Source organism: Moschus berezovskii, chromosome 5 (assembly GCF_049115385.1).
Source record: "Moschus berezovskii isolate FMDL1 chromosome 5, NW_MosBer_1.0, whole genome shotgun sequence".
In the NCBI taxonomy this organism is placed as follows: domain Eukaryota; kingdom Metazoa; phylum Chordata; class Mammalia; order Artiodactyla; family Moschidae; genus Moschus; species Moschus berezovskii.
Genome location: NC_142464.1, coordinates 126,511,987 through 126,531,062, shown reverse-complemented (window position 1 = coordinate 126,531,062; position 19,076 = coordinate 126,511,987). Strand labels below are relative to the sequence as shown.

The 19,076-nt window shown below is 67.6% G+C and overlaps 2 protein-coding genes across 6 annotated transcripts; one reads left to right on the top strand and one right to left on the bottom strand.

Annotated features, from left to right (window-relative positions):
• On the top strand, window positions 1–15,077 carry IDUA (alpha-L-iduronidase). Of its 5 annotated transcripts, none has more exons than XM_088836633.1 (15): window positions 104–238; window positions 951–1,091; window positions 8,380–8,572; window positions 11,592–11,677; window positions 11,832–11,939; window positions 12,217–12,312; window positions 12,411–12,613; window positions 12,736–12,882; window positions 12,962–13,178; window positions 13,476–13,688; window positions 13,778–13,899; window positions 14,087–14,212; window positions 14,300–14,376; window positions 14,725–14,825; window positions 14,949–15,077. In XM_088836633.1, exons 2-15 carry the CDS (start codon window positions 983–985, stop codon window positions 15,053–15,055), a joined length of 1,905 nt encoding a protein of 634 aa, XP_088692759.1. In that variant the 5' UTR covers window positions 104–238; window positions 951–982; the 3' UTR covers window positions 15,056–15,077. The 5 variants fall into 5 exon arrangements, 4 of the variants coding, with proteins under 4 accessions (XP_055291188.2, XP_088692760.1, XP_088692759.1 ...); XM_055435210.2 differs by having other exon boundaries at window positions 12,703–12,882; XM_055435213.2 differs by lacking the exon at window positions 8,380–8,572 and having other exon boundaries at window positions 1–238; window positions 12,703–12,882.
• Window positions 1,891–4,450, bottom strand: SLC26A1 (solute carrier family 26 member 1). The gene is made up of 2 exons (XM_055435238.2): window positions 3,860–4,450; window positions 1,891–3,420 (listed from the first exon to the last, which is right to left on the bottom strand). The coding sequence occupies exons 1-2, from the start codon at window positions 4,448–4,450 to the stop codon at window positions 1,891–1,893; spliced, it is 2,121 nt and encodes a 706-aa protein (XP_055291213.2).
• Window positions 15,078–19,076: the final 3,999 nt, after the last annotated feature.

Genomic DNA, 19,076 nt, shown 5'->3' with positions numbered 1-19,076 from the left:
CGGAACCGGCCGGCGGGGCGCGGACCTCGGCTCCGGCGGCGCAGAGCGCCGGGGCGCCTGCAGAGCTTGGGGTGCAGCCCGCCATGCGGCCCCCGCGCCCCTCCGCCGCGCTGCTCGCCGTCCTGGGCGCGCTTTGGGTGGCGGCGCTCGCGGCCGCCGAGGCCCCGCACCTGGTGCGTGTGGACGCGGCCCGCGCGCTGCGGCCCCTGCGGCCCTTCTGGAGGAGCACCGGCTTCTGGTGAGCGCCGCGCGGGGACGCGAGGTCGCGGCGGCCCGGCCAGCGCCTGCCCGCCGCGCTCCTCCCAAACGACCCTCGGCCTCGCGCCGCGCCCCGGACCTCCAGGGCCCCTGTCGGCCGCTGGAGCGGGCGCCCGGCCGTGAGGGGCCGCGGCTCCCGCCTCCCTTTCGGGCCCGCCCTCAGGGTGGGGCTCTCCCCTGTCCTTTGGCCTGTGCCTCGTTTCCACCGTGCTGCGCGGTTTGCCTGCTGAGCAGCTGCCCCTGCAGTCCAGGCCTGGGGCCGGGTCCCAGGGGTGCCTGGTCACCCCCAGGAGTCTGAAGAGCCTGGTGGCCGCCCAGGACGCCCCAGCCTGCAGGAGGGGCTGTGGCCTAAGACCGTCTCAAGGGGCAACCTCAGCGTGTCCCACGACCCCGCAGTGGGCCCTGAACCCGTGCCTGGTGTCCCTGGTGGCCTCTGTCAGGCGTGGAGCTGATGGTGGGGCAGGGCTCAGGTGGGGATGTGGTCTCCCTGGGACCCCTTTACCCCATAAAGCTGAGGCTTCACCCAGTCCTGGCATTAGGGATTGGTTTATTATGTCAGGGGCAGTAAAATTCACGGGCAGAAAGGTCCGCCCCCTCCCCTCCCTGGGTGTGTAGGTGGGTGTGTGCGAGGCTGTTCCACGAGCCCCCCCTCTGGGGACTGATGGCTCCGCTGCCCCCTGTTTTGTGCCCAGCCCCCCGCTGCCCCACGGCCAGGCCGACCGGTATGACCTCAGCTGGGATCAGCAGCTCAACCTGGCGTATGTGGGCGCGGTTCCTCACGGCGGCATTGAGCAGGTTCGGACCCACTGGCTGCTGGACCTCATCACGGCCAGGTGGGTGACGGAGGGGCTGGGCTGCTGGGCAGAGCCTGTGGGGCGGTGCGGACAAGACTGAGAGGCGGGCCCCTGGGCTGGAGGACAGAGCGGCACAGGCCCTGGTGGGGGCACAGGGAGGGGAGGCCTGCACCCGGGAGCCACTGCCCTTCTGCTTCTCGGCAAAGACCCCGTGGGGCCGGGGCAGTGCAGGGCCTCCTCCCGGCGGCCCCTGCCTCGGCACAGCTGGCTTCCTGCTGAAGGCCACCCTGGAGGCACAGCTGGACGCCACAGCGGCGAGTGGGCACCCTTGCTCTGCTCGGGCTGTGCGGGGTCTCCCCATCAGGCCTAGGCTGCAGTCATGTTGGTTCCATCTGCCTTTGGCCCTGCGAGGCCCGGTGGGGCTGAGGTACATGGTGTGAGAGACACTTGGGTGTGTGCAGCGTGGGGTTTCCTAGACACAGAGACCCTCACGTCCTGGCCAGAGCTGCCAGCTCTCACCAGGGGGTGGGGGCTGGCGGCTCAAGGGACCAGTGTCCTTTTGGCACCTTGGACTCCAGGTGACTGCCTCAGGGTCCTCCCAGTAAGACAGGACGCCAAGTGCCAGGCTGGCTTCGTGGACCGTGGGCACACAGCACTGTGCCCAGCGTGACACTGGGCAGCGTCAGTCTCAGGGTGCAGAGTGCATCCTTGTGTGTGCCCAGTGCGGCCCTCCGTCCCATTTGGAGTTCCCTGGCTTCTCTAGGTCAGAGGAACCAGGCGATGGAGGGTGGCCGTGATGGGCGGTGGGCGTGGGGGCTGACTGCAGGCGCTGGCTCCGCTAGAGGGTGGAGTTGGCGGCCGCCAGCTCCCGGTGGCGGGCGTGGGCCGCCTGCACGGCACAGTGCACGCTGGGGAACAGCTGCCTCTCCTCAGCCACGTCCCCCTGCCCCTCCTCGAGGAAACCGCCTCTCCACAGCATGTCCGTCACTGAGGGGTTGCAGCAGGCCAGGAGCAGGCTGATGCCCAAGGCCCCACAGTCTCGACGCAGCTCCTGCAGCGCGGCCAGGCCGGCCACGTCCAGGAACAGCAGCGGGGCGCAGTCGATGACCACTGCGTGAAAGCGGCTCACCGCGGGCACCAGCGAGGCCATGCCACTCCCGGAGCCCGGGTTCCTGCCCCCCACAGCATCTCCCTCACCGGCCACCACCCTGGGGCCCCTCTCCCTCCTTCTGGCAACCGCGTAGCCCATGTCCAGCCCCGTGAGGCTGCACAGGGACTGCAGGAAGAAGTCCTTGTTGGCGTAGTAGAGCGGCCCCGTGAAGCGGAACACCTGCACGCCGGGCTCAGGGGCCAGGCCCTCAAACTCTGCCGGGTCCCCGTAGAAGCTGGAGCCCCCAGCGCGGGCCAGCAGGGCGGTGCGCGGGCGGTGGGTGCGGCCGGCCAGGCTGAGCAGCGAGAGCAGGACGCCGGCCAGGAGCCCAGCCTCAGTGCTGACCAGCACACAGGTGGCCGCTGTGGCCACCCAGACCAGCGCATCGGTGGGGCTGAGCCTCCATAGGCGCGGGACATCCCGCACCTTGCGCAGGGCCCCACGCAGGCTGACCACAATGACGCAGGCCAGCACGCTCCGCTGCAGGTCCCGGAATAGCGGCGACAGCAGCAGGAGTGCCAGCAGCACCACGGCGGCGCTGACCACGCTGGACAGCTGTGTGCGGCAGCCCGCGGCCGTCTTCACCAGGCTCTTGGCCAAAGCGGCGCTCGTGGCAAAGCAGTGGAAGAAGGCAGGCAGCACGTTGCAGCAGCCCACAGCCAGGAGCTCCTGGTTGGCACGCACAGCATAGCCGTGGCTGCGGGCAAACATCTCCGCCAGCGAGATGGAGAAAGCAGAGCCCACGAGGGCCAGGGAGGCGGCGTCCAGAGCCACCCGCCACATCAGCCCCAGGTCTGGCACCCGCGGGGCCACGAAGCCGGTGGGGATGTCGCCCGCCACGCTAGAGCCGAAGCGCTCGTGGAACTGCCCGAGGTGGGACACGAGCGTGGCCACCACGATGACCAGCAGCTCGGCGGGCAGCGGCACCCTCAGACGGTGCCGGAAGTGGTCTGAGAGCCCCTTGGCAGCCAGCAGCACGGCCAGGCACACGGCGCTGGTGAGCACGTCGCACAGGTTGGCCTGCCCGGCACCACGCAGCAGGCTCAGCCACGTACTGACCACCAGGCCCGGCCCCCGGTGCCGCGGGACCCTCACACCCAGGAGGTGCCGGAGCTGGGAGGTCAGGATGGTCACCGAGGCCCCCATGGCGAAGCCGTCCAGCAGCGGCTGCGAGAGGAAGGCAGACACGAAGCCCAGCCCGAGGATGCCCATGAGAACCTGTGGACGGAGCACGGCCGGGGCTGCAGGCAGACAGCCCCGCTCCCGCCTCGCACTGCCTGTCTCCCTCAGGGACCCCACGCAAGGCGGCCTGCACATGTGTGTGCGTACACAGGCCCATCAGACACGAGCGCACGCCATGGACACGGGGCTCAGCACAGTCTCACACAAGTGGACTCCAGGCTTGGAAGGCAGCACCACCCCCCTCCCAGGAGAGCTGAGGGCAGGGACTGGGGTGACCTCTGGGAAGGGCCGACGTGGGATAGGTGCCCTGGTCCAGGGAGGCCTTGGGAAGGCAGGTGGGCCCCAGGGTCCCGCTTGGGACAGGAAGCTAGGGGGACTTTCGGCCAGGTAGAGCAATGGGGCATGCCTGGGCCTGGGGCCACAGCCTGCGGCCACCTGGACAGGCTCCCCGTGTGGGCGCGGGTCAGAGCCTCACCTGGTAAACCCCGGCCACCAGCGTGAGGGCTGTGGCCACGCGGATGGCATAGCAGTCCCGCCCACAGTCTTGCAGCCTGAGCGCCAGTGCGGCGGCTGAGCCGTTGAGGCTGCTGCGGTTTGCCCCGGGCCCCGGGCCGTCCTGGGCAGGGTCGAAGCCGGCCAGCAGGAGCTCGCGGTCCACCACCTGGCCCACCATGAGGCAGAGCAGGCTGAAGATGCCCACAGAGACGTGCCGCGAGGTGCCCATGAGGAAGTAGATGAGGTTTGCGAAGAAGGACGTGTAGAGGCTGTAGATGGGCTGCAGCCCGGCCAGCAGCGAGTAGGCGATGGCCTGCGGCACCAGGATGATGCCGATGACCAGCCCGGACATGACGTCGCCCGCGAGCGCTTCCCGGGGCCGGTACTGGCGGAGCCAGCAGACGGCGGGGAACAGGGCCTGCAGCTGCGCCCAGGCGCCCTGCAGGCTGCAGGCGCAACTCCGCCGCAGCCCTGCCTTCAGGGTCTCGCGCAGGCCCGGGGGTGGTGGGGGGCGCCGAGGGACCAGCACCGGCTGCCCGCCCCACTCCGTGTACTCGGGGGATGCTTCCATAGTGGGGCAGCGGGCCCCCGGGAAGAACCTGCAAAGCGGGTGGAGGTGGGTGTCACCGTCAGGGTGGCCAGGCTGTCAGGGTCATGGGGCCTCGTGGGAACCAGACGTGCGGCCGGCCCGGGCCCCCTGTGCACACGCAGCCCCAGCGGCCTAAGCCCACACCAGAGTTCACTCCACCCGCCATCTGGACACCTGGCCCGGGCCAACAGGAGGAGCCCTGCAGAGGCCAGAGCCCCAAGTCCACGCTGCAGCAGCGCCTGCCACGGCCGCTCCTCGGGCAGACGTCCTGCACATGTGCAGCTGGGAGGGAGTGGGGTGATGCGCCTGTCACCCGCCAGGGAGTCCTGGACGGCAGCCCCCTTTCCCAGCGCAAGTTAATGCAGCTGGGTTCTGGCTCAGACCCCACAGGCACTGTGGGAAGTGTGTGCCGACCGTCCTTGCGGTCCAGAGGGCAGCCTGCCATGCGGGCCCAGCCCGACCTGCTGCCTGCTCAGCAAGCACCGGGGCACTGTTCCCAGCTGTCCTGAGGGCCCTCCGGCCTTCCGCTCTTGGCGTCCCCCTCGTGACAGTCTCTGCCGGCTCAGAGCCTGGTCACCCTGGCACGGTACGCACTGGCCTGGGCCCCGGGGCCTGGGGCAGCCCTGCGTGAAGAGGGTGGATGCAGGTCCAGCCTTGTGTGACCTGGGGGAGGCTCTGTTGGGTGAGCGCACCACATGGGGGCCCCTGAGCTTAGCCAGAATTCCGGGGTCAGGGGCGTCGGTTGAGGACAGTTTGAATGCCTGGGAGTCCACAGAAGAAACCTCGGGATTGGGCCTTGCGGCTCTCCAAACAGGGCACTGACCTCTGCTGTGGCCAGATGGTCCAGAGCCCCGCTGTTCTGCAGCGGGCCCCGGGGGACTCTTACCTGAGGGACCCCCTCTCAGGCTCGGTGGGTAGTTCAGGCCTGGCGCGTCTGTCCCGGGGACCCTCTGGCTCAGTCCGCGGGTGGGATGTGCAGCGGTGGGCTAAGGCTGAGCTGGCCCGTGCTGGCCAGCGGGCAGTGGTCTGTGCTCAGCATCTGACTGCCCAGCTTGCTGGGCTTGCAGTTAAATGATTTACTCCAGAGACTGCTGAGTCACAGTTTTCCCCAAGATGAGTGTTACCTGAGCGGCTAATCCGGGGAGTTCTGTAATCAGAGGCTCAGAGAAAGACAATTGTGTGGGTCTTTCACAAACTTCCAGCCTCCCAGGAGCGAGGCTCCAGGTGTGGACAGGGTGGCTGGGGTGGGGGCGGGGGGAAGCCAGAGGGTGAGCCCTCAGCTCTGGGCCGAGTCCACGGCTTCCAGGACCTGGAATGTGGGCAAGGGTGGGGGTCTGCGGGAAGGACGCGTCCCCCAGCGCCATCCCTGGATGTCCTGTCTTCCAGGAGGTGGGTCTGGTCCGTGCCAGAGCTGGCTGGGCCCCAGGCAGACACGGCCCGGCTTCTGCTCTGGGTTCGTGTGGCCGCAGGCCCGAGGCCGCGGACTCCAGAGTTGCTGGTATAGAGATCTGATAACCAGCTGAGCGTGTCCTTCCTGCTGGGGGGTCGGGGGCCTTGGGTCTGCTCTCTGGAGCCCAGCTCACTGGCTCTCAGCCAGGTGCTGACCCTGTGTTGAGGGCAGGTGCCTTGCCTCACCACACCTCCATCCGCTCCTCCAGGGTGGTGGGCCCTGCCTCTCGGGGCCAGTGGGAAGGTAAAGGGTCACTTCAGAGAACTACCCTCATGCCCCACACAGTGAACTGAGTGTGCTGCTGATTTAAAGGTTACTCAGAACCTCAGTTCTCCCCCCTTGAAAAGGAAGAGGTGGGTGTCCGAGGGGCAACATGGGGAGAGGAGCCCATCTCCTGGGCCGTGAGTGTCCTCCACCCCGGGCTGCCTCCCGGGGTCGCTGTGACGGGGCTGCGAGGCAGAGCTGGCCTGGGCCTGCTGTCCCCCGAGGCCCCGGGTGATGGGTTCCTGACACACTCGGCCTCACTCTGGGACCTTTGCCCAGAGCCCCCTGAAAGGTGTGCCCTGTTGTCACATCCATAGCCTGGCTGGGGAAGACCGGGGCCACGTTTGGGTGCAAAGATGGGGGTGGAACCCCAGGATGGGCGGGGGAGCACCCGAGGGCAGGAGGTCTCCCCACACCTGCAGAAGCGGGCAGTGTGGTCAGCTCCCAGGCCCCACTGCTCAGCTCCAGGCATAATCCTTGCCCTTGAGGACTCCGCCAGAGCCTGGGCCACCCCAGCACGCTCCCCCCCACCCCTCAGCGTGCCCCTCCCATCCCAGGGTACTGCCCCCCACCACCCAGAGTCCTGCCCAGGGCCCAGTTGGCCCTAGTGGGGAGCTGTTTGCCCAAGGATGTGGTTTATTTACAGGAGCCACTGGCCAGCGAGCAGGCAGGATGAGTCACAGCTGCCCAGGGGCAGATAAGAGTCCTCTCTGGGCTGGAGAGAGAGCAGCCACCAGGTCACAGCGCTTATCTTATCTTCCAGCCTGGCTACCAGCAGTGCGGGAACTGCCACGTGGGCAGAGGTGGAGCTGGGGGCCTCAGACTGGGGAAGGAGTGCTCCGCCCACCCTGGGAGTCTCCTTGGGTGGGGGTAAGGCCCAGGCTGTGCACACGGGGGTTCCTGAGTGCGTGGAGTGGCAGCAGTGGGATGTGATGGGCCAGGGAGCCTGGAGGCGGGAGGGCGTTCTGGGGACCATTCTGTGGAGCACCCTGCTGGGGGCTGGGCGGGTGGAGACACTCCGGGAGGGCTGTCCTCAGAGCTGGCCTGGCTGTCGTGGTGGTGGGGTTGGGCCTTCTACTCCCCCAGCCCCTGCGTCTAAGCAAGTGAGGAGATACAGCTGGGGCTTCACTCCTGTCCACAGAGAGACCGGCAGGACCCCGGGGGCCTGAGCCCCTGCCTGCCCCCTGTGCTTTGAGGCTCGTGTTCTTCGCTGTGGTCTGAGCGGGAACACAGGCACCACCTTGGGGCCCGGGGCCTTGCTGGCTGAAGCCCACTGCAGACTTTTCTGCGCGGGCAGGAGACAGCAGGGCCCTGGCGCGTGGCTGGACCGCAGAGGGCATGCGATCTCCCGCGCCTCGGCCTGTGGGAACCGCCCTCCGTATGCCTTCTCCAATCCTGTGCACAGTTGTTTCTTTAATACTGGTCCTTAAATCACCACCTCCATAGCTGAGTTCACGCATTTGGAAAGGAGCTTTGTATCCCCGTGGCACGTGAGAAGAGCCAGCCCATCCTCACCTCCAGGGCGCAGCTCGCGGTTCCTCTCCCGCCCGCCCCGCCTGGCTGCCCCCTCGCAGCCCCGGCCCGGGCGGCGCTTCCCAGCCTCCGCGCTGGGCGCTCTTGGCCCCGCCCCGCGCACTCGCCCACGCCGGCCCCGCGCGTCCCACCCGTACCGAGCAGGGGCAGCCCGGGCTCCCACCGCGTGCATTTCCACACATGCTCTGCCCATCGCCCCCCTCACGAGTGCGCCCCCACGCCGCACAGCCCCGGCCCCACCCTGCACCCCCGCCTGCCCGCGCGTCCCTTCCCGTACCAGCCGGGGAGCACCCCAACTCGGCGTCCCCACTCTTGCACTCACCGGGCCTGGGCGCCGCCCGCAGGGTCGTTGCGGCGCACGCGCTCCGGCAGAGGGGCGGGGGTGGGCTCGGCGCCGCCTGGCTGGCCGCCTGCGCGGTGAATGAAGCCGTTGTGCAGCCGCCGCTGTGCGCCCGCCGCGGCCCGGCCCCCTTGCAGGAGCGGAAAGCGAGCCCGTCTGTGCCTCCCACCCAGGATTGGCCCCTGTGGGGCGGCAGGGTGGAGAGGAGCTGGGGCGACTGCGTTGGTGACCCCGGCCGCTGCCAGGGGTCGCTGGGGTGGGCCGCGCACTGCAGCGCTGGCTCAGCCCTCTCTCTGGCGTTGATCGCTCCCATTCCTTCCCCAGTGGGGGCTGAGACGGATGGAGACCTGGGCACCAACAGTGGGGCCCGAGGGCCGCCCCTCCGGTATTCTGGGCCCGGGATCCCCCCAGTGTTGGGTCTTCTGGTCCCCGAGGGGCAAGTGTCCCGACCCCCAAGGCATTTCCGGGGCCGACGACGGACGGGTCAGAGGACTCTCAGGTCTGCTCGGAGTTACAGGTTAGCATCGGCCCTGCGGCTGGGGCTCCCCTAGCGGCACCCTGCTGGCCCGGGACCAGAGCGTGGGAACAGCATTTACCCGAGGCCTGCCTCGCTCGCAGGATCCGCAGAGAGAGCCTGGCACCCGCGCCTCAGCGTCACCCACCCCCACCTGTGGGACTTTGGAACCTGCCCCCTGCCGCGCATTTAAGTTTTACCCTATCGCTTAAGGTTTTTTCCGTTTGCTGCTGATTGTGACCTTTGGAGGCGGGGAGGGGGCGGATCACCGCTGCGCACGTGCTGTGGGTCTGGCCCCCCGGAGGCGGGAAGACAGGGCCGGATGGGAGCCGGAGTCATCTGGGTGCGTGGTGGCTCGGCCTTGACTTTGTGTAAAGAGTGGGAGACCGAAGGACCGGGAGGGAGGTGCTGACTTGCCCAAGCGGTCACTCTCCGTCTGGGGTTCAGCGCTGGTCAGCCCTGACCGGTGTGAGACAACAGAGCAGGTCAGGGCTGGACTCCCTCGCCCCGCCGCCGTGCGCGGGAGGGAGCCACTGGGGGCACAGCTGCACTTCCCGCTCTGATCTGGACCCCGCGGGCCCCAGATCCTCTCTGCTCTGCCCGCCCCGCACGCCTCGGCGTGACCACTGGGCACCAGCTCCCTTGGCCAGCCCCCGAGCCGGGTTCCCCTCGGATGCTCACCTCCACACTACACCAGCATGCCAAGGCCCATCTTACTCTGCTTGCCCCTGCCCGCTGCAGCTGTCCCCCACCCAGGGCCTCAAGCTGAACCCCTGGCCAGACTCCTCTCCTGGCTCGCCCTCGGTCAGCGCCTGCTACCCCTGCTCCTCCTAAATCCATCCGCTCTGGCTCCCTCTGTTACCGCCACACCACCACCCGGACCTGTGGTTTGGCGTGATTATGTCAGTGTGGGTTCGAAAATGGTCACAAATGTCTCACTCTGGGAGTTGATTATGGGGGCGGGGGCTGTGCCTGTAGGGCGTCAGGGTAAATGGGAAAGTCTCTACTTCCCTGTCATTTTGCTGTGAATCCAAAGTGCGCTAAAAAAAATTAAGCCTCAAAAACATATGAAGGACAAAAAGAGGCTCACATTGCTTCTCAGAGTGGGAAGAGGCAGGGGTGCTGTCCACGGTGCCCCTCAGAGCTGGGAGGGCGCGGGGGTGCTGTCCACGGTGCCCCTCAGAGCTGGGAGGGCGCGGGGGTGCTGTCCACGGTGCCCCTCAGAGCTGGGAGGATGCGGGGGTGCTGTCCACGGTGCCCCTCAGAGCTGGGAGGGCGCGGGGGTGCTGTCCACGGTGCCCCTCAGAGCTGGGAGGGTGCGGGGGTGCTGTCCACGGTGCCCCTCAGAGCTGGGAGGGTGCAGGGGTGCTGTCCACGGTGCCCCTCAGAGGTGGGAGGGCGCGGGGGTGCTGTCCACGGTGCCCCTCAGAGGTGGGAGGGCGCGGGGGTACTGTCCATGGTGCTTGCAAGAGTGGGGAGGGGGCAGGTATACTGTCCACGGTGCCCTGCAGAGGGGGCTGGGGTGCTGTGGCCAGGTTGTCTCTCAGAATAGGGAAAGGGCAGGGGTGCTGTATCCACAGTACCTCTCCAAGTAGAAGTGGGCAGTGGTACTGTCCATGGTACCTCTCACAGTGGGAAGGAGCGGGGTACTGTGTTCATGGTACCTCTCTGGGAAGGGGCAGGGCTACTGTGTCCCCAGTACCTCTCTGAGTGGGAGGGGTGATGGTACTGTATTCATGGTACCTCTCAGAGTGGGAAGGAGTGGGGTACTGTGTTCATGGTACCTGAGTAGGAAGGGACAGGGGTACTGTGTCCCCAGTACCTCGGTGGGAGGGGGCAGTGGTACTGTCCATGGTACCTCTCAGAGTGGAAGGGGATGGGGGTACTGTGTCCACAGTACCTCTCAGAGTGGAAGGGGATGGGGTACTGTGTCCACAGTACCTCTCAGAGTGAGAGGGGTGGGGTGCTGTGTCCACAGTACCTCTCAGAGTGGGAGGGGTGGGGCGCTGTGTCCACAGTACCTCTCAGAGTGGGAGGGGTGGGGCGCTGTGTCCACAGTACCTCCCAGAGTGAGAGGGGTGGGGGTGCTGTGTCCACAGTACCTTTCAGAGTGGGAGGGGTGGGGCGCTGTGTCCACAGTACCTCTCAGAGTGAGAGGGGTGGGGGTGCTGTGTCCACAGTACCTCTCAGAGTGGGAAGGGAGGGGTGCTGTGTCCACAGTACCTCTCAGAGTGGAAGGGGATGGGGGTACTGTGTCCACAGTACCTCTCAGAGTGGGAGGGGTGGGACTCTGTGTCCACAGTACCTCTCAGAGTGGGAGGGGTGGGGCGCTGTGTCCACAGTACCTCTCAGAGTGAGAGGGGTGGGGGCGCTGTGTCCACAGTACCTCTCAGAGTGGAAGGGGAGGGGCGCTGTGTCCACAGTACCTCTCAGAGTGGGAGGGGTGGGGGCGCTGTGTCCACAGTACCTTTCAGAGTGGGAGGGGAGGGGCGCTGTGTCCACAGTACCTCTCAGAGTGGGAGGGGAGGGGCGCTGTGTCCACAGTACCTCTCAGAGTGGGAGGGGTGGGGGCGCTGTGTCCACAGTATCTCACAGTAGGAGGGTGCAGGGGTCCTGTCCAGCCAGATCCAGGCCCCTGGCTGCAGGAGGTGCAGGATCTGGCAGTGCAGCGTCCTGCCAGGCCCACCACACAGCCTCCCCCTTTGCTGTGAGCTGTTTCGCTCCCCCTGCCTCCTTCCTGTGGTACCTTTTCCAAAAGAGCTGCCCGCCCCTCCCATTCTGAGCCCCAGGCTGCTCTGAGCTCCTGAAGGCTTGAGGGTGGGCTTCCAGCACAGACACATTCGTGCGTGTTAGGTTGTGAGTGACTACTAGGCTCACAGTTATCTTCTCAGAGAAGAAAGGCCAGTTGCGTCTGGAGCCTAGTCCTGCAGGGCGCCCTGCCGGTTCCCGAGCTGCTTGAGTGTGGCTGCGGTCTCAGCCCCCCGCCCACCTCCCCACCCTGACACTGAGCGCCATTCCACAGGGGGCTGGTCGGGCAAGGCCTGCGCTACAACTTCACCCACCTGGATCGGTACCTGGACCTTCTCAGGGAGAACCAGCTCGTCCCAGGTAAGCTGCCACGTCACCCTGGTGCTGCTGGCCTCCCCATCTCTCCTTGGCCTGGTTCTTCTGGGTCCTCCTGGCTGCCCACTCGGGGCTGCCTCTGTGCCCGCCTGGCTGCGCCAGGCAGGTGAGCGGTGGGACACCACCCTGGTTGCTGCAGGCTTCGAGCTGATGGGCAGCCCGTCCGGACGCTTCACCGACTTCGAGGACAAGCAGCAGGTGTTTGAGTGGCGGAACCTGGTCTCCCTCCTCGCCAGGAGATATATCGGTGGGCGGGGCGCGTGCCCTGCGGGAGTCTGGGTGGGCACTCCTGGGGAGGCCGCCCTCTGTCCCACCCCCTGCCTGGTTTTCTCATGAAGTCACCGAGCCAGGGCCTCCTGATGGGTGAGGGGCCGGGCGGGGGGGGGGGCCAGTTCCCGGGAACCCAGACCCTCCCATCACATCCAAACCTCCCAGCCATGGATGCCCCTCCCTGGAGGCCTCCATGAGCTGGTGACACCGCCCCAGAGGAGGGGCCCTCTTGCCACAGCGAGGACCCTCTGCAGGTAGGTATGGCCTCGAGCATGTTTCCGAGTGGAATTTCGAGACGTGGAACGAGCCAGATCACCACGACTTTGACAACGTGTCCATGACCGTGCAAGGTGGGCGAGCCGGCCTCTTGGGGTCCTGTGGATCCGCTAGGGGTTGGCAGCGGGCCCCTCTGGTCCCAAGGTGTGGAATCTGTGTCCTTCCCGCCTAGGCTTCTTGAATTACTACGACGCCTGCTCCGAGGGTCTGCGCGCAGCCAGCCCGGCTCTGCGCCTGGGCGGCCCTGGAGACGCCTTCCACGCGCCGCCGCGCTCGCCGCTCTGCTGGGGCCTCCTGGGGCACTGTAACAGTGGCAGCAACTTTTTCACCGGAGAGGTGGGCGTGCGGCTGGACTACATCGCTCTGCACAAGAAGGTAGACTGGGGACCCCACCCTTCCGACCACCCACCCCCGCACGCGGCCCTTCGACGGCCCTCCCGAGGTGCTCAGGCCGCCGCTCGCAGGGCGCGGGCAGCTCCATCTCCATCCTAGAGCAGGAGGCGGCGGTCGTGCAGCAGATACAGCGGCTCTTCCCCAAGTTCGCGGACACCCCCATTTACAACGACGAGGCCGACCCGCTGGTGGGCTGGTCCCTCCCGCAGCCCTGGAGGGCCGACGTGACCTACGCGGCCATGGTCGTGAAGGTGGGCCCGCCCCCGGGAGCCCCGGGTGGGAGGGGCGGGCGCCCCACCGGCGCGGTCCCAGCCGCTCCGACGTCCGCAGGTCATCGCGCAGCACCAGAACCTGCTGCTGGCAAATGCCAGCTCGGGCGTCCGCTACGCGCTCCTGAGCAACGACAACGCCTTCCTGAGCTACCACCCGCACCCGTTCTCCCAGCGCACGCTCACCGCGCGCTTCCAGGTCAATGACACGCGCCCACCGCACGTGCAGCTGCTGCGCAAGCCGGTGCTCACCGCCATGGCGCTGCTGGCCCTGCTGGGTGAGCGGCGGGGCGCCCCGCGCCGCCCGCTGCGAGAGCCGGGCCGGGCCGCGGCCTCGGTTGGACGGGGATGTCTCTAAGCCAGGAGTAGCCTGGGCAAAGGCCCGCGGGCCGGCGGACCCTGCCGCGGAGCGGGGAGCTCTTCTCTCGCCCCTCCCCGCCCCGTTCCTAGCTCACGGGACCAAGGAGGATGTGGCGTGGCCGGGGACCTCCCACGGAGGGCGAACGGTGGGAAGCCCGGCCTGGGAGGGCAGAGCGGCCACGACGGCCGTGTTGACCGCCCCCGCGTGCCTGCAGATGGCGAGCAGCTCTGGGCCGAGGTGTCGCGGGGCGGTGCGGTGCTGGACAGCAACCACACGGTGGGCGTCCTGGCCAGCGCCCACCGCCCCACTGGCCCGGCCGACGCCTGGCGCGCCACGGTGCTGGTCTACGGGAGCGATGACACTCGCGCCCACGCCAACCGCACGGTCCCCTTGATTCTCAGCCTGCGCGGGGTGCCCCCGGGCCCCGGTGAGTAGGGGTCGCGGGCAGGGGACCCCGGCCCTGGGGCGGGAGGGCCTGGAGGAGGCGAGGCGCGGCCCCAGCATCTGGCTCCGCAGAGGTCGTCTTTGTTCAGCTCTACATGGACAACTGGCTCTGCAACCCCTCCGGCGAGTGGCGGCGCCTGGGCAGGCCGGTCTTCCCCTCCGCAGCACAGTTTCGGCGCATGCGCGCGGCCGAGGTCCGCGGGGCGGGGCGGGGCGGGGCGGGGCGGGGCGGGGAGGGGAGGGGAGGGGAGGGGCGCGGCGGGGCGGAGGGCGGGGCGGAGTGGGGAGGGGAGGGGCGCGGCGGGACGGGACGGGGAGGGGCGCGGCGCGGCGGGGCGCCTCCGGCGACGCCGGTGTCCGAGCGCCCGGCTCTGTCCCCAGGACCCTGCGGCCGTGAAGCCGCGCCCCTTCCCCAGCAGCGGCCGCCTGACGCTGCGCCCTCCGCTCGCTCTGCCCGCGCTGCTGCTGGTGCACGTGTGCGCGCGCCCCGAGGAGCCGCCGGGCCAGGCAAGTGGCCGCTGCCCCGCCCCCGCCCCCGCCCCGCCGCCCGCCCCGGGGCGCCCGCCCCGCCAACCCTGCGCGTCACTCCCCCAGGCGACGCGGCTCCGTGCTCTGCCCCTGGCCCGCGGGCAGCTGCTTTTGGTCTGGTCGGATGAGCGTGTGGGCTCCAAGTGAGTGAGTGCGCTCACCGCCCCGAACCCTGCCCCTGGACCCCGCCTCAGCCCCCAAAGCCTCCCCGCTGCAGGGCCCCAGCGCCCCTCGGACCGCCCCCCACACTCAGCCGCCTCCACTGCTGGCACCAATGCCCACGGCTCTGCGCCTGTCTGATGTAGGGTGGGGCCCCTTCAGGGGACCTCTGCCCGAGAGGCCTGTGGTCCAGCCCTCTCCTCCCAGCCAGGGTGGCCCTCCTCACTGCAGGGAGAGTGTTCGGGGCCTGGGACGGGGAGGGCTCTGGGCCTGCCCTTTCTGCAGACCGCCCCCCCCCCGCCGGGACCCCAGCCCTGCTCTGACCTCCCCAGGTGCCTGTGGACCTATGAGATCCAGTTCTGCCCGGAGGGTGGGGTGTTCGCTCCCATCAGCAGGAAACCTTCGACTTTTAACCTGTTCGTGTTCAGCCCAGGTGTGCCTGCATCTTAGCACAGTCCCTGAGGGGAGTGGGGGTGGGCCAGGGCCTTTTGACACCTGGAGTTTAGGGGGATAGGGGGTTCCGGCTACAGACAAGCACGTACCTCTGTGTCCGCAGACACGGCTGTGGTCTCTGGCTCCTATCGGGTTTGTGCCGTGGACTACTGGGCCCGGCCAGGCCCCTTCTCCAGCCCCGTGCGGTACCTGGAGGCCCCTGCCTCTTGAGGGCCTCTTCTGCCCAGCGACTGGACCTGTGCTGACCGTAAGCCTGGGCGGCCAGGAGCCAGGCTGGGTCCAACTGCCAACAGCTTGCCAGCCAGTCCTCCCCTCTGTTGGTCCCCTCCCGCCCCTCACTCACCCCCTTAAAGTGCCTTAGCATTCACAGTCTCGGGGGCAGCCTTCATGGTGGGCACTGGGGACACGTGGCTGGGCTGGAGCGCAGCCATCCCTGCAGTCCCGCCAGAGGCCTCTGCCCGCCCATGGGAGCCGGGATTCCGTTCAGGTGGGATGCAGACAAGTGTTGAGTTGGAGTGCCCAGGTCTCCGGTGTCTCCGCTGGGTGCAGTGGGCCTGCCGTGTCCCCTGAAGGGCGGGACCTGAGGCTCTGCCTGGAGGGCGTGGCCTGGGGCAGGACAGGGCCCAGAGGAGTCCTGCTTCCTGAGGCCCAGCCAGACTGCCCCCTGCACCCTCCGGGCAGGGCTTTCCAGGCTGCCTGGGCCAGACTGTCCAGCAGAGGGAGAGGCTGCCGGCATCCACTCCTGCGGTCATCTGGGCTGTTCATCTGGTCCCAGGAGGAAACAGACGGCATGTCCAGATATGGACAACGTTGGGGCTGGGGACAGACGTGTGGGCTGAGGGCAGGGAAGCCACAGGGACGGGGCGGAACCCTGGGGCTCCTCCCCCCCACCTGCATCCCAGGACAGATGGGGCCCACAGAGCAAGGTGTGGAGAGGCCAGCGGAGAGGAGAGGAGAGCGCCCAGCAGAAGTGGGCCCGACCCCCCCGCCGGCCTGCTGCCCTCCCAGAGCCGCCTGGGCTTGGGCAGGGAGGGAGTGTGGGCCTGGCTGGGCGGATGGAAGGCAAAGCCTGGTTGTCCCCCCAACCCACCCTGAACCCGCTGCCCCGTCCACATGGAGCACGCAGGCATCCGGGCCCACCAGCTGCCTTGTCCTGGGCAAGGGTGTTGGTTTGGCCATTCTCCATGTGAACCCCAAGATCAGCACCTGTTCCCGTGCCTCAGGGCTTGGTGCCCAGGGCCCCACTGTTACCAGTCGCCTCTTTAAAGGCCCCCACTCCAAACAGCACTCACATTCCGAGGTCCTGGGGGTAAGGACATCAGTGTTTGGACTGAGGGAGGCGGTTTGCCTGCAGCAAGCCCTGACCCTGTTTTCTGTGGTGGGAGCACCTCATCCCAGCATTAAAAGATCCTTTCCTCCACTTGCTGTCTTGGTGGCCTGAGCATCCCGACGGTCAGGGGCCATCTCAGCTCTCAGCATCCTGGGAGGGGTACCGGGCTCCCAGGTTCCTTCCTCAGACACCATGCACCCCACCTACCCTCCAAAGAGCAGAGATCACCCCCCGCCCATCCTTCCGGGCACAGAGCAATGGCCCAGACTCCTCCACAGTCTCCCAGCAGGAGTCCACTGCTGCCTCGCTGCTGGGAAGAGGGCCCCTCCTTTGGAGACAGTTGTGGCTCCGCAGCCATCAGCGAGGATTCAGCCCTGGCCCCTGGGTCTCGCTGGGACAGTCAAGCCCCAGCTGTCTCCAGGGGCAAGTCACCGTCTCCACTTGGACCGTGGCTGGCGTGCTGACAGCCCCCAAGCTGCGGGCATGTCCTTGCCCTTCGTGTTTTGATCCTTGCTGGTTCGGGGCTGCGCTGGGAGCTGGGCTGAGAGTTCTGGAAGGCCACGTTCTTGGCCCCTGCACAGCATCCATCGTCCCTGCTGCCGTGGCTGCTGTGCATATGTGCCATGGAACGGCCCCGGGACGGCAAGAGGCTGCCCTGTCGGGGGGCAGGGGTCCCTTCCTGCAGGACGCCGCACCCTCTCGGCCCTTCTCCCCAGGCGTTAGTTGTCCTGTCTTCATCATCCTGAGTCTGGCCCACTGGCTGCCCTGTTGGATGTGGCCAGCTGGAGCCAGACGTGCACCTCGGCCCTGCACGTGTGTAGGTGCTGGTGGGCGTGTGCCCTCGGACCATCCTCCAGGGCCATTGGAGGCTCCCAGAGCGGGCCCAATGGTGGGGGAGCGTCCGGGTCACACGTCCTGCTTCCAGACGTTTGAGGCCCAGGCTCTGGGACGCACACTGCAGGCACTGGCTTCTCACTGGCCCTGGAGTCGTGTCCCTCGTAAATGGGGCTGGAGCCGCCCCGGAGCGGCTTCTCGAGAGCAGAGTCGGCCCTGACTGAGGAGGTGGCGGCTGTGGTCCAGGATGCCGGGTCCTGGACCTGAGCACTCGGCCTCAGATGCACCTGCCAGCAGGGCCCTTGCGGCCCATCCGCCCACGGGGCAGTGGCCTGCGACGTCCCTGGCCAGCACACCTGTGGCCCAGGGGATGGGTCAGAACGGCAAGTGTAGGTGCTGCACCCCACCCCGAGTCCCACCAAGTGCTGGGGTCCCAGAAGCGGTCCTAGAGCAGGAGAGCACCCCCACCTACACAGGACACCCTGGCACGGCCAGGCACACCACCCTCACAGGACACCCCAACACTGCCTTCACCCCAACACCGCACCTTCACAGGACACCCCAGTTCTGCCAGTACCACACCGTCACAGGACACTGGACACAGTACCCCACCTTCAAGGACACCCCAGTACTGCCAGCCCTCAGACTGCAAACTGCCCTGGAGTCGCCTGGACTTTAACAGGGCTGACCCCCGCCCCCGTGGGAGGACAGGCCTTACGCAGGCCTCCAGGGTGCGTATCCTCGCTCCGCCGCCCTGACTGGCATAATGTCGTCGAGGAAACCAGGATCCCTGGACTGAAAGTGCAGACTGGGAGAAGGGGGCCAGCAGGCAAGCTCTGAGGGCGAGTTGCCGTGCTGGCCACTGAGGGCTCGTCCGCGAGGGCAGAGAAGCACGCACCTGCCTGGCGGCTGCATGTGGTGCCACGGGCTGTGATTCAGACCAGGAGAGGCGCCACGCCCAGGTGTCAGCTGATGGGTGTTGCCACGGCTCACACTGTGGTCATCGGTCACCCACACCTGTCTGGCAAGTGACACGGAGACCAGAGGAGTCCCTCAGCCACATTTCCCCAGTTTCTAACATGGGACCTAATCGCTGTTTCCCAACGTGGCGGGCAGGCACGGGGGCTTCCACAGTATGCCCCCTTCTCCAGCCAGGGGGCCATGGGGGCACTGCCGCTGTCTGCGTGTGGACAGCTCAGCCTACATTCTGAAGAGACGGGGATGTCCACGGGAGGGGCTGCACCCCGTGGGCTCAGAAATTCAGGCCAGAGCCCCGTCTGGCCCACGCTGGTGGTTTTCAGGAGTGTGGCTTTGCCTCGGGTCAGAGCCGTCGTCCAGGAGCCCCCAGCATGTCTGAGGGGTCCCCCCCATCAGGCAGTCAACAGGGTGCCTCGGGTGCCCCTCCCACAGCTGGGGGCGCAGACTCCTGAAGGGCGCCCAGCCTTCCCTCCGTCGAGGCTCTGGGTCCTGGACGCAGGCCTAGCCTTGCGTGACAGGCGGTCTCAGAGCCCTGCCCACAGACCTGCAATCTCCTGCCTGCCTGTGTCTCAATCAGCACCCCAGAAGGTGCCCGTGTGTCTCTTTGCTCGGGGCTCTGCGTGTAATCGGCCTCACCTTTGCAAAGGACCCTGGGAGCCCACAGCTTCACACGCTCGCCTGTGTTGAGTCACCCAGGGGCTTGGCAAACTGACTCTGGTCTGTCTGGGATGGGGCCCAAGACTGCATTTCCAACCACCCTGGGTGCTTTTGGTCCTGGGGGGCAGGAGTCCCCAGAGGGTCCCCTGCAGAGGTGGGCACTACCCCCTCTAGGCAGAAAGAAGGAAGAATGGGCTGCCCACGGACCTGCGACCTCAGACCCCAGCTTTGAGCGCCTTCCTGGTGTGCAATGGCAGCCAAATGCCACCAGACACCCAGGGGTGACCTGGGCCCAGCACAGGAAGGGGGGCAGTGGGCCCCCTGGGAGCAGGGATGGGGGCCTGTCTTGGGGCCTCAGGGGGATAAGGGGCTGCAGGGGAAGCAGCCTGGTGCCCTCGCCCATGACCGCGAGGGGGCTCCGGGCCACGTGGG

Coding starts and splice junctions, on each gene's coding strand:
- IDUA (XM_055435210.2), top strand. CDS start 983: ATGACCTCAGCTGGGATCAGCAGCTCAACCTGGCGTATGTGGGCGCGG. Junction 8,573..11,591: donor AGGTCTGCTCGGAGTTACAG/GTTAGCATCGGC, acceptor GCCATTCCACAG/GGGGCTGGTCGGGCAAGGCC. Junction 12,614..12,702: donor ACATCGCTCTGCACAAGAAG/GTAGACTGGGGA, acceptor CGCCGCTCGCAG/GGCGCGGGCAGCTCCATCTC.
- SLC26A1 (XM_055435238.2), bottom strand. CDS start 4,450: ATGGAAGCATCCCCCGAGTACACGGAGTGGGGCGGGCAGCCGGTGCTG. Junction 3,421..3,859: donor TGGTGGCCGGGGTTTACCAG/GTGAGGCTCTGA, acceptor CTCCGTCCACAG/GTTCTCATGGGCATCCTCGG.